At 44.9% G+C, this 13,406-nt stretch overlaps 1 protein-coding gene across 2 annotated transcripts in view; it reads left to right on the forward strand.

Annotated features, from left to right (window-relative positions):
- Nucleotides 1-925: 925 nt before the first annotated feature.
- The window catches only part of SLC45A1 (solute carrier family 45 member 1), a 94,255-nt gene continuing 81,774 nt past the window's right edge, over nt 926-13,406 (forward strand). For both annotated transcript variants that reach the window (XM_030185931.1, XM_030185933.1), the window contains exon 1: nt 926-2,463. In XM_030185931.1, the coding sequence (XP_030041791.1) occupies nt 2,303-2,463 (161 nt within the window). In that variant the 5' untranslated portion in view covers nt 926-2,302. The remainder of the gene's footprint in view (nt 2,464-13,406) is intronic.

Below are 13,406 nucleotides of genomic sequence, written 5' to 3' on the forward strand. Positions count from 1 at the left end.
GAAGTTGCATAGCTGTGTGACCTCTCTAAGTAATTCACATCAGAGGTCACAGAGTAATCACATAGAAATAATAGCTGACAGGCAATGCATGTAAAATACAATTACATTCCAACACTTTCAAGGCCAGTAGCCTCTCCCATAGCTCAGTTACAGATATGAGCAATGGCTCTCCTAAGGCAACTCGGCTCATAATTTTTATGGTCTTTTCCTCTAGAAACTTGTCCAAACTTCTTTTGAACCCTTCTATGTTAGTCACCTTGATTATATCCTCCAGCAATAGATTCAATTCCTACATTAAAGATTTGCTTTCAATCTGATCATTAGTTTCGTGAAGTGTCCTCTTGTTTTGGTGTTGCCTGAAAGGTTATTATTATTATTATTATTTATTGCATTTGTATCCCACATTTTCCCACCTCTTTGCAGGTTCAATGTGGCTTACAATACATCATGAGTAGTGGAAATGCATGAGAAAGTATACATTTAGAAATAACAGAAGGATTTTGGGTAACATGATGATAGAACATGATAGTGTTTTAACGAGCAAACGTAATAAGAAATATATAAGAAAATATACATTTAGTAGTAGCGAAAGGATCGTGGGTAACATGATAATGAAGAAACATGTTAATATTTTGGCAAGTAGATATTGTGGAGGCAGTTCTGGTTATGTGTACAGGATTTCATATTTGTTGATCATTGTTGTATGCCTTGTTAAAGAGATGAGTCCTCAGTAGAATTCGGAAGTTAGCTAGTTCATAGGTCGTTTTTTAAATTGCGAGGCAGCCCATTCCAGTATTGTGTACTCAGGTAGGAAAAGGTTGACGCATGCGTTAGTTTGTATTTGAGACCTTTACAGTTGGGGAAGTGAAGATTAAGGAATGTGCGGGATGATTTTTTAGCATTCCTGGGTGGTAGGTCTATCAGGTCTGACATGTAGGCTGGTGTGGTTAAATAACTGCTCCCTGTTTAGTCGTTCAATCCCACTCGTGATTTTATAAACTTCTATCATATACCCTCTCAGTCATGTTTTCTTCAAGTTGAAGAGCCCTAACCTGTTTAGTCTCTCTTCGTAATGGACATGCTCTATTCTCTTTCTCATTTTTGTCACCCTTCTTCAAACCTTTTCTAGTTCCATTATATCCTTTTTGAGCTGGAGCAACCAGAAGTTCATGCAGTACTCAAGGTGTAGCCATACCAAGGACCCATACAGAGGCACAATGATATTTTCAGTGTTGCTCTCTGTTCCTTTTTGAATCATCCCTAACATTGGGCTGAAAATTTCAGTGCATTTTCCAAAATGACTCCAAGATCCTTTTTTTTTGGGTGACGATTCCTAACTTTGGCTTCAGCACTTTGTACTCGATAGATTTTTTTCCCTATTTGTATCACTTTGCACTTATCCACATTAAGGTTCATTTACCATTCAGATGTCCAGTCTCCTATTTTCACATGATCCTTCTGCAAATCTTCACAATCTTCTGCCATTTTAACAAATTTGAATCATTTTGTGTCCTCGGCAGGTTTGTGCTATCTCTAGCACATTCTATATCCTACATATTTATAGGGTTTGTGTGTGATGATCATGATTATTGAGTTTAATTATCAAAATTTGGGGGGGGAGGGGGAATTGTTGGCTACAGGCCTGAAAGTTAATTGAAGTAGGGAGTAAGGATGAAGGTTCACCTAGATCCACTACCCTTGTCCAGGCTCTGGCCTCAGCCTTGGTTCCAATTAAGATAGAAGTCCAAGGAGCAGAAAGACACTGTTGGTTCACAAAAATATAGGTTACCTTTGCAAAAAGGGGGGGGGGGGGTTCCCAAATGAGAAACATTTGCGTATGGGTGTTCACTCTCATGATACAACTCCTGGGAGGGGTTGTTTACTCTAAATAGAGAATTGGGAGTGTTTTCATATATTTTTCTAGAGCTACACTTTAAAAATTTGATTCTCTAACATTACCACTGCCCTTCCCCTACTCTACCACCCTCCAAGAAGACCAGTTTGGGAATTACTCTGCCAGATACATTGGATCTTGTTCAATAAAGTTTCTTTTTTTCCATAGGCAAGGAATATGAATAAGGCACATTGTACATCCTGTTCTTTTGGGCTTCCAGATTCCAGTGAGATCTGATGCCATGAGCCTTCGCTTGCAGCTGCTCCTGCCCATTTGTTGATGTGACAAGAAGCAGCTTATCTTGAAGACCTTTTTGCGAAGCATTACGACTGCCATAACTGGAATGGTCTTCTGAAATACATCAGGCTGCAAGATCCCAAGCAAAAGAGAAAGCATCTTCAGGCTTGGATGGAGAAAGACCACTCTTTCTTCATGTCAGTTCATGGCATTTATCTTCAATGTGGGCCTTCTGCTTATAGGAAGCCAATGATGTACACTTTTGAGTTTCTAAGCTCCAGAGAAATAAAGGTCAACAAATGCCTGAATATCAGGCTAGCTCTGTTCATCAGGTCAGTGCAAATGTATTTACTTTGCTTAATAAGATAAAGTCTTTCCTACACCTAGGTGGATGACCTTATTTCCAAACATCTAACACAGCAACCTCATCATAGACTCTAAACAAAACTGAATGCTTTGATGTTATACTTAACTTCATCTTATACTTTGACTCATTTCATTTTTATTTCACTTTTATCTGACATATTGCAAATCAATAAACAATCTAAGTGGTTTATAGAGTAAATCATCAAGGACACTAATAAAAAAAGGAAGCCTAGAATACAAAATTTAAAATAATTCTCATGGGAGATCAGGCAGGGAGAGCACTCTGCAGTGAGATTAAGATAGGCAAGCGGAATGCCAGCAATCTGCAGCCCAACGGAGGCTGACAGACGCTGAACAAACATCATGGAAAGCTTGAGAGAAGAAGTAGACCTTCAAAACTGATTTAAATTTCTTGAATGAGGTTTCCAAGCATATATCTGAGGGCAGATTGTTCCAACAAGAGAAGGTCAAATGCTAAGGAAGTCATTCTATAATTGGTGCCTCCATTTAGGTGTCCCAAGGCCACGCAGTAAAAGTCTATTCTAGTGGCAAAGCCACGGGCATAGGAGCCAACTCTGTGGATGCTGTGGGTACTTGAGCGCCCCCAATATTGAGCAAACTCCTTGATAGTGTCCAGGGAGGGGTCATTTCCATTGGGTTTAGCGCCCGCAATTATTTTGAAAAATTGACTCCTATGGCCACGGGTGGGCCCAGGTGGGCAGGGGCCCACCCAGTTTTGCTTCAGGCCCACCCACTGGCAACACACACCATTAGTGTAGCTGGTGGGATCCGGTTCACTACTTCCACAAGAGGCAAGCCTAGAAGAAGAAAAGCCAAGTGGCTCAACCTTCCTGCCTTTGGTGATTGATTGGCTCATTTACCTCCTGAATACCAATCAGCCCTGAAGGGTGGGGTAAGTGTTTTTCAAAGGCACAGAAAATGAGGAGAGAAAGTTGAGAAAGAGAAGAAAGAGCCCTGTATACACCTACATAAGTACATAAGTAGTGCCATACTGGGAAAGACCAAAGGTCCATCTAGCCCAGCATCCTGTCACCGACAGTGGCCAATCCAGGTCAAGGGCACCTGGCACGCTCCCCAAACGTAAAAACATTCCAGACAAGTTATACCTAAAAATGCGGAATTTTTCCAAGTCCATTTAATAGCGGTCTATGGACTTGTCCTTTAGGAATCTATCTAACCCCTTTTTAAACTCCGTCAAGCTAACCGCCCGTACCACGTTCTCCGGCAACGAATTCCAGAGTCTAATTACACGTTGGGTGAAGAAAAATTTTCTCCGATTTGTTTTAAATTTACCACACTGTAGCTTCAACTCATGCCCTCTAGTCCTAGTATTTTTGGATAGCGTGAACAGTCGCTTCACGTCCACCCGATCCATTCCACTCATTATTTTATACACTTCTATCATATCTCCCCTCAGCCGTCTCTTCTCCAAGCTGAAAAGCCCTAGCCTTCTCAGCCTCTCTTCATAGGAAAGTCGTCCCATCCCCACTATCATTTTCGTCGCCCTTCGCTGTACCTTTTCCAATTCTACTATATCTTTTTTGAGATACGGAGACCAGTACTGAACACAATACTCCAGGTGCGGTCGCACCATGGAGCGATACAACGGCATTATAACATCCGCACACCTGGACTCCATACCCTTCCTAATAACACCCAACATTCTATTCGCTTTCCTAGCCGCAGCAGCACACTGAGCAGAAGGTTTCAGCGTATCATCGACGACGACACCCAGATCCCTTTCTTGATCCGTAACTCCTAACGCGGAACCTTGCAAGACGTAGCTATAATTCGGGTTCCTCTTACCCACATGCATCACTTTGCACCTCTCCATCTCTGTGTATGTACTTCACTATCTATGTCTTTCTCCGTATGTGTCCCTCTTTCTCTCCATTGTGAGTATGTGTCTCCTCATCCGTGTGTATGTTTGTTCATTTTTCTGCCTTTTTCTGGTGAGGACAGTATCATATAAAATGTTTCTTTTTAAAAATTTGGGCTAGCAAAGTGGGCTCACAGATGCAAAAGTATCTGTGGATTTTGCACCTGTCTCTACCCTCATCTCCCCTTACGCTCCTACCCGTAACCTCCGCTCACAGGACAAACCCCTCCTCTCAGTACCCTTCTCCACCACCGCCAACTCCAGGCTCCGCCCTTTCTGCCTCGCCTCACCCTATGCTTGGAATAAACTCCCTAAGCCCATACGCAGAGCCCCCTCCCTGCCCACCTTCAAATCCTTGCTCAAAGCCCACCTCTTCAATGTCGCTTTCGGCACCTAACCATTATTCATCTATTCAGGAAATCTAGACTGCCCCAATTTGATTGACTGCACTTTTTTGTCCTTTAGATTGTCAGCTCCTTCGAGCAGGGACTGTCCTCTGTGTTAAATTGTACAGCGCTGCGTAACCCTGGTAGCGCTTTATAAGTGTTAAGTAGTAGTAGTGTAGATACAAATGATTTATTTATAGTTTGTGGGGGGGGTTTTTTTTGGTTAGTGATATTTTCACTGTAGTTCTATTATGTATATAATTTTGTAAGACACCACGATAAATTGTGAAGCCTATACATTTGTAAATAAATAATGCAAGCAGGGATTTCAGAATCAGATCCCTGTGCGTTCTTTGCCTCTCCCTGCCCTCATCTTGTTTCACTGCACCAAACAAAGCTACATATTGTGTTGCTTCTTTAATTTTCAAAAGCAATAGAATATTAAAACATACTAGATTTCCACCCCAGATACACTGTCTGAAAAACCTCCCTCTCTCACCTTCAATCTTACTCTTTGGGATGGTCTACCCTTGGCATCTTTGGAGTCCTAAAGCCAACCTTGAGTTCATGGACTTGGCAGGTTCCAACAGATAATACCCAACCCAACTCCCCCCCCCCCCCCCCCCCCCCCAATCCAAGAGGACAGAACCTAATTAGGTTTGAGGAAGAAAGTGGCTTTTAACCAGGTAGACCATGAATGAATAGTTCAGATTCATTGCTCCCAAGCTGAAAAAATGTTGAATAAGCTCCCCTTTCGCTTCCGTTGCTGCCCTATATCTTCTAGGAAAGGAAAGGAAGACCATTGACTGTGTCACTGAGAGGCAGCAAATCTTCTCCTGGAGAGAAAGGATTATTGAGATCCTTAGAAAGGTTTCTAAGAAAGAAACATTAAAAAAAGATCATGATTCAAGTCAAGTGAATAAGGAGAGGGTTTATCTGTTGGTGAGCCAAGTTGTGAATAAGGAGGGCTATTGAAAGCTGTCAGACACGCTCTAGTAGAAGAGCCAGGCAAAGGAGCTTAATTATTGTAGAGTCTGCTTTCAATCAATTGTTTTGACCAAGAAAAGGTTAAAAACAAAGGGGAAAACCCCAGCTTGTAATTTTTTCTTGGTGTTTAAAAAGGCTGTCTCCATATGTGGGAAAATTAGAAAGAATTGCAAAGTGAGATTAGGTAGCCGAGTGCTCTTCCTTGCAGGCTAAAATATGTAGCGAAAAATGCAAATTCTGGAAAGAAAAGCCAAGTGTTAAGGTCACGTCCTGCTTTCTGCCCTTGCTCTAGTCATTAGTATTTGAGGACACATGGAATGTAAATGAGGCTTTTGATTTTAGATTGTAGCCAATAAAACATCCCCCAGGCAAAATCATTTGAAAACGTGTTTATTGGATAAACATTGGAAATACACCACTTCTGCTCAGGGGTGAACTGACAGTGACCTGGACCTCCGGGCAGTGAAGGTCATTGCCCCCCCCCCCCCCACCGCTGTGTGGCCACCCCCACACACTACAGCCCCGCTACTGCAGTAGCTGCCACCCTCCTCCCACAAACTACAGTCCCCTGAGCCTTAGTAGGCTCTTTCCGGTCTTACCTTGAAGGACCCTAGTGATCTAGTGGCTTCTTCGGGGGGGGGGGCAGGAAGGAACCCCACTCTTTCCTACCCATTACCACTATTCTGCCAGGCACTGCCATGTTTTCAAAATGGGTGCCAAGATTTCCCATGGTAGTCTTGCGGGTCTCAACAGTCTCACGAGACTGTCGCAGGGAGTCTCAGCAGACTAGAAGACTTCCAGGTTCCTTCTTTCTTTCTTTTTTCCTTCCTTCCACCCTAAGGTGTTCAGGTCTTACCTCCCTTCCTCCAGAGCAGCAACATAGCAGTTAGCAGCTATAGAAAATGCATGGTGTCCAGTAAAGTATCTAATCATTTTCAAGGCCTTCTGGCTACCACCTCCGAAACAGAAGGTTTGGAGAGTCAGGAGCTGGCTACAATATATCTTCTATTGCTGACAACTGCTGTGTTGCTGCCCTGGAGGAAGAGAGGCAAGACATAGACACCTAGTGGGTCAGGGGAGGAGATGGAGGGAGGGCAGGAAGGAACAAGAGAAATGCTAAAGACCTCAGGAGAGATGGGGGTTGAAGACAGAGATTCTGGAGAGCCCAGAGGGGTGGAAGCAAGAGATGCTGGAGACCACCAGTGGGGAAGGGGGGGGGGGTTAGGGGTGGAAGAAACAGATGCTAGATACCTCGGTGGGGGGTGGAAGATAGAGATACTGGAGACAATGAGATTGAGGGTAGAAGAGAGAACCATTGGGACAGGAGTGAACGGGGATTGCTCCTGCCTCCATCATTCCCTTGATCACCTGGAAAGAATCAAAGGTCATGGGAGGGGAAGGAGAAAGAGAAGAGGAGGAGGTGGGCCGAGCCAGGACATTAGGACAGGTGTGGATGATGGGCTTTGGGGGAAAGGTGGTGCCTTTGCAACATTTTAGCCCTGCATGAGAGCTCAAGAGGAGAGTTGTCTGGTCCACTGGGCCAACAGAGATTGGAGGGGACAACAGTTCAATATGTATACGTATCATCACAGTGTGCTATAAAACCACGCTGTACCAAAATGTTTACATTTATGCAAAATTATGCAATTAGGGATATGCTCATCAGTTCTGTTAAACATTGTGCATATGCACAATCACTTAATTCCCCAGGGTGTAACTAGCTGTCGTTGAGGAGCAACACCTATTACTCCCTGACTTGTATAACACTGCTGTGCTTGAGCCTCGTGTTTTGTACTATGGCCATCTGATTAGTCTGCGTCACATAAGGGCTTCAGATCACCCCTTACACAATCACTTTCATAAACTAAGCTGCAATTTCCTTTGTTTCTTCATTCTCCAGTCATAATGAATCTATTTGCCCTTCCGTACAAGACACAAAGCTGAGGACATGTTAATACTTATCTACAGCTCAACAAAACAACACAGCCTTCATGCTTTGGAAATCAGCTGTGGTGTGTTTTAAAAATATTATTTCATATTAAGCATATTGTAACTGGCAGCCAACAGAAGTCTGAAAGCAAAGTAGGAACTGAGATTCTCATTTTCACAGTCAGTGAATCACTGATGAGTAAGAACTACATTTGACGGCATGGGACGCTATTACCGGTTTTCTCCATTCTGTTCTTGTCTCATCTTACCTGAAAGATTATTTTTTTTTCTATAATAACTTACTGTAAACAGCCGTCTTTTTTCTCAAGGATAAAAAAAATGTTACAGGTTGGAAGGGGCCTCACTAGGGAGTTGCCAATTACCTGGTATTTGGCTGGTCTAGATGGTTACATTTAAGGGAGGCATGACAGGGGCGTAGCCAGACTACAGATTTTGGGTGGGCCTAGGCAAGAAGTGACCTGAGCCCTAAGTTGGTGGGCCCTGGCCCACCCAGGCCCACCTGTGGCTACGCCACTGAGGCATGATGAGGTGAGGGAGAAGTGAGTAGAGAACAACGTGGACAGGGAGAGAGTGGGTTGGCTCTTTGTTTGATTTTGGAGGGGTTAGGAGGACCAGTTGGCAAGCCTAGTATATACTTTGTCTCCAGATAGGATCCATTGTACCTGAACTATTCTATATAGATATTAATCTAAACCAGGCTTGTCCAACCTTTTCTATCAGGGCCTACATTTTTTACTTCGTGACATTTGGAGGGCCAGAACATGCACCATCGTATTTTGCCACGTTTTATCAAATAATGGCAAAATATGATGGTTCATTCCCCCACCCCCAGCTTTCACCCAGTCTCTCCCTCTCTCTCTCATATACCCCACCAGTCTCTCTTGCTCCCTCTCATGTACCCCCAGCCTTTGCAAGACTTGAAACTGCAAGACCAACCTGACCTTCTGGCACCACGGGGCTCAAGCTTACAGAGAGCTGAGCTGCAGTGGGAAAGTAGTAATCCCACTGAAAGCACCCCAAGAGTCGCCAAGCTTCTGAGGGTGCCATTCAGTTCTTCTGATAGTCCAACGGCGCCCAGCAATTGGGGACTTGTGTCGTATTAAGCGATTTTGTGAAACTCAGCAGCGTTACTTGAAGTGGAGTCACATCTTTGGGACAGCGGACTCAAGAGCAGGGCTTTTTTTTGAGGGGGTATTTGGGGGTACTCAGTACTGACAACTTTTCCATTGTCTGCTAAAATTGACCCACGGACCCCAAGTTTTAATGAAAGAGCTCAGGCTCTACACATCAAGTCTGCCTTGTCATACATAGATTCTGTGAGTGGTTGCAGGGGGCCTGGCTATTGTAGGGTGGGTCCCTCAGTGATCACCCCATCCCTGAAGGGTGGCCTGGCATTTGAGTACCGGCACCTTTTTGCTAGAAAAAACACACTGCTCAAGAGGCTAAGGGGGCCCATTTATGAAGGCACGCTGAAAAATGGCCTGCGGTAGTGTAGACGTGTGTTTTGGACGCACACAGAATTATTTTTCAGCGCACCTGTAAAAAAAAGCCTTGTTAAAATTTTTGCCGAAAATGGACGTGCGGCAAAATGAAAATTGCCGCGTGTCCAATTTGGGTCTGAGACCTTAGCGCCAGCCATTGATCTAGCGGTAAAGTCTTATGCGGTAACCAGGCAGTAATGACCTATGTGCATCAAATGCCACTTGGCGCGCATCCAATACACATGTCCAATTATTTTTTGGACGCGCGTATCGGACATGTGCCAAAAACGCAATTACCACAAGAGCCACGCGTTAGCTGGGTGGTAACTCCATTTTGGCGCACATTGGGCACATGTAGACGCTTACACGGCTTAGTGAAAGGGCCCCTAACAGACTATAATTAATGGCAATAGTTTTATCAGCCAATTTTCAGGATGGACATTTATGAACTATCGGTAAATGAAAGGACAGTTGATATCCAAGATTGTTGACGAACCAATTCGCCTGAAGTTGGATTTATAACTGGAATATCTGGAGGGGCATAATCGAAGGGGGACGACCATCTCTAAGGGCGCCCATCTCTAAGGACGTCCTGGCGAAGGGGCGGGGAAACCTGTATTATCGAAACAAGATGGGCGTCCATCTTTCATTTCGATAATATGGTCGTGGACGCCCAAATCTCAACATTTAGGTCGACCTTAGAGATGGTCGACCTAAATGTTGAGATGGTCGACCTTAGAGATGGTCGTCCCCGGTTTTCGGCCATAATGGAAACCGAGGACGCCCATCTCAAAAACGACCACATCCAAGCCCTTTGGTCGTGGGAGGAGCCAGAATTCGTAGTGCACTGGTCCCCCTGACATGCCAGGACACCAACCGGGCACCCTATGGGGCACTGCAGTGGACTTCACAAATTGCTCCCAGGTGCATAGCTTCCTTACCTTGGGTGCTGAGCCCCCCCCAAACCCACTCCCCACAACTGTACACCACTACCATAGCCCTAAGGGGTGAAGGGGGGCACCTACATGTGGGTACAGTGGGTTTCGGGTGGGTTTTGGAGGGTTCACATTTGCCACCACAAGTGTAACAGGTAGTGGGGGGGATGGGCCTGGGTCCACCTGGCTGAAGTGCACTGAACCCACTAAACCTGCTCCAGGGACCTGCATACTGCTGTCATGGAGCTGGGTATGACATTTGAGGCTGGCATAGAGGCTGGCAAAAAAAAAAAAAAGTTTTTTTTAGGGTGGGAGGGGGTTGGTGACCACTGGGGGAGACAGGAGAAGTCATCCCTGATTCCCTCCGGTGGTCAGCTGGTCAGTTCGGGCACCTTTTCACGGCTTGGTCACAAGAAAAAATGGACCATGTAAATTCGGCCAAGTGCTCGTCAGGGACGCCATTATCGGCCAAGGATGCCCATTTCCTAATCACGCCCCAGTCCCACCTTCGCTATGGTGCTGACACGACCCCCTGAACTTTGGTCGTCCCCGCAACGGGAAGCAGTTAAGGACGCCCAAAATCGGCTTTCCATTATGCCGATTTGGTCGACCCTGAGAGAAGGACGCCCATCTCCCGATTTGTGTCGGAAGATGGGCGCCCTTCTCTTTCGAAAATAAGCCTGTTAGCGTTTCATGCTTTAGTATTGTATAGGACAAGAAAAACTCCAGCTGTGATACCTTTCAGGCTATATTTTAATAGACTATTTATTGTGTGTTTTTTCAAACAATATGAATTAAAGTGATATTTGTTATGAACAAATAAGTGGCACAATGATTGTTAAGAGTGTATTGGAGAAGTGAATAATTGAGCAGGGGATATCCTTCTTTGTTAAATTGTACAGCGCTGCGTAACCCTAGTAGCGCTTTAGAAATGTTAAGTAGTAGTAGTAGTAGTTATTATATGGTAACCCTGTAATAGCACTTAAATGAATAGGCATGAGAGAGATTTGCCTATAATGGAGGTAGTACAGGCAAACCTCTCTGATGCATATTTTTAGGGATATCCTGAAAACTGGACTGGCTGGTGGTTCACTGGGAGACTGGGCGGCTAAATGGCAGATGACGTTTAATGTGAGCAAGTGCAAGGTGATGCATGTGGGAAAAAAGAACCCGAATTATAGCTACATCATGCAAGGTTCCACGTTAGGAGTTACGGACCAAGAAAGGGATCTGGGTGTCGTCGATAATACACTGAAACCTTCTGCTCAGTGTGCTGCTGCGGCTAGGAAAGCGAATAGAATGTTGGGTATTATTAGGAAAGGTATGGAAAACAGGTGTGAGGATGTTATAATGCCGTTGTATCGCTCCATGGTGCGACCGCACCTTCAGTATTGTGTTCAATTCTGGTCGCCGCATCTCAAGAAAGATATAGTAGAATTGGAAAAGGTGCAGCGAAGGGCGACTAAAATGATAGCGGGGATGGGACGACTTCCCTATGAAGAAAGATTAAGGAGGCTAGGGCTATTCAGCTTGGAGAAGAGACGGCTGAGGGGAGACATGATAGAGGTATATAAATAATGAGTGGAGTGGAACAGGTGGATATGAAGCATCTGTTCACGCTTTCCAAAAATACTAGGACTAGGGAGAATGCGATGAAACTACAGTGTAGTAAATTTAAAACAAATTGGAGAAAATTTTTCTTCACCCAACGTATAATTAAACTCTGGAGTTCGTTGCCAGAGAAAGTGGTGAAGGCGGTTAGCTTAGCAGAGTTTAAAAAGGGGTTGGACGGTTTCCTAAAGGACAAGTCCATAAACCGCTACTATACGGACTTGGGAAAAATCCACAATTCCAGGAATAACATGTATAGAATGTTTGTACGTTTGGGAAGCTCGCCAGGTGCCCTTGGCCTGGATTGGCCGCTGTCGTGGACAGGATGCTGGGCTCGATGGACCCTTGGTCTTTTCCCAGTATGGCATTACTTATGTACTTATGTACTGCATTATGGGACTTGCAGCACTGATCAGTGGGCAGAATTGAGAACTATAAATCTCACTGCTTTGGAATGTAAAGTCCAAACCAGGCCTGGCCAAAAAGTCTCCAGTGTGGAACTGAGTAAATTAGCATCTGTGCCTTCTTTCCATAAGAATTGTCATAGTGGATCAAGCCAAAGGTCCTGCAATCCCAGCATCCTGTTTCTTTCATATTCCTTAATTTCTTTGGAAACAATTGTCCTGGGGATGAGGCTGGGGGCATTTCCTTTTAGATTAAATTATTTGGCTTCCAGATGCATGCATTTATTTATTCTTTGTGATTTTAATGTGTCAGGTGGGCAGCAGAACCTTCTCAGCCATTGAACTCTAACGCCCTTATTCAAGGGTTCTTTTTTTCTTATTTTCTGTAGGCACAGAATGGGGGAAAGTCCTTTTGGCATACAGCCCTGTGAAAGAAGCTGATGCCTTTGTCAATCAGTACAAAGCCCTTGTACATCAAATAATTTAATTAGGGAAGGTCTGGTAAGAGGTGGCATTGCAAATGTATTAAAGGGAAGCAGTGACTGCCCTACTCTCCCTCTCTGAAATCTTAAGGCTGGGGGAGGGGAGGGGAAAGGGAGAAGGAACCCCCCTCCCCCTCAGTCCACTCCTGCTGCTATGGAAGGACCTCAGCAAAATTTCATTTGAACTTATGCTACTGATTCTTGGAAGAAATTGCCAGTGGATTTAATTCAAGGAGTAAGGAAAGGCTGTTTTTAAATTTTCCTTCTATGAAGAAAGTGAGATGTAAATTGGTTTGGGAACATTCATTTATTTTTCAGTGCGTTAAAAATTGGAATAATATTCCAGTCCAGTTATGCAGTAGTTCATCCTATATTTTACTTAGAAAAGGTCTTAAAACTTGCCGAGATTGGGTGGCAGAGCTGGTGGTGGGAGGCGGGGCTGGTGGGTGGGAGGCGGGGATAGTGCTGGGCAGACTTATACGGTCCGTGCCAGAGCCGGTGGTGGGAGGCGGGACTGGTGGTTGGGAGGCGGGGATAGTGCTGGGCAGACTTATACGGTCTGCGCCAGAGCCGGTGGTGGGAGGTGGGGATAGTGCTGGGCAGACTTATACGGTCTATGCCAGAGCCGGTGGTGGGAAACGGGGATAGTGCTGGGCAGACTTATGCAGTCTGTGCCAGAGTCGGTGGTGGGAGGCGGGGCTGGTGGTTTGGAGGCGGGGATAGTGCTGGGCAGACTTATACGGTCTATGCCAGAGCTGGTGGTGGGAGGCGGG

This window comes from Microcaecilia unicolor, chromosome 13 (genome assembly GCF_901765095.1).
Source record: "Microcaecilia unicolor chromosome 13, aMicUni1.1, whole genome shotgun sequence".
In the NCBI taxonomy this organism is placed as follows: domain Eukaryota; kingdom Metazoa; phylum Chordata; class Amphibia; order Gymnophiona; family Siphonopidae; genus Microcaecilia; species Microcaecilia unicolor.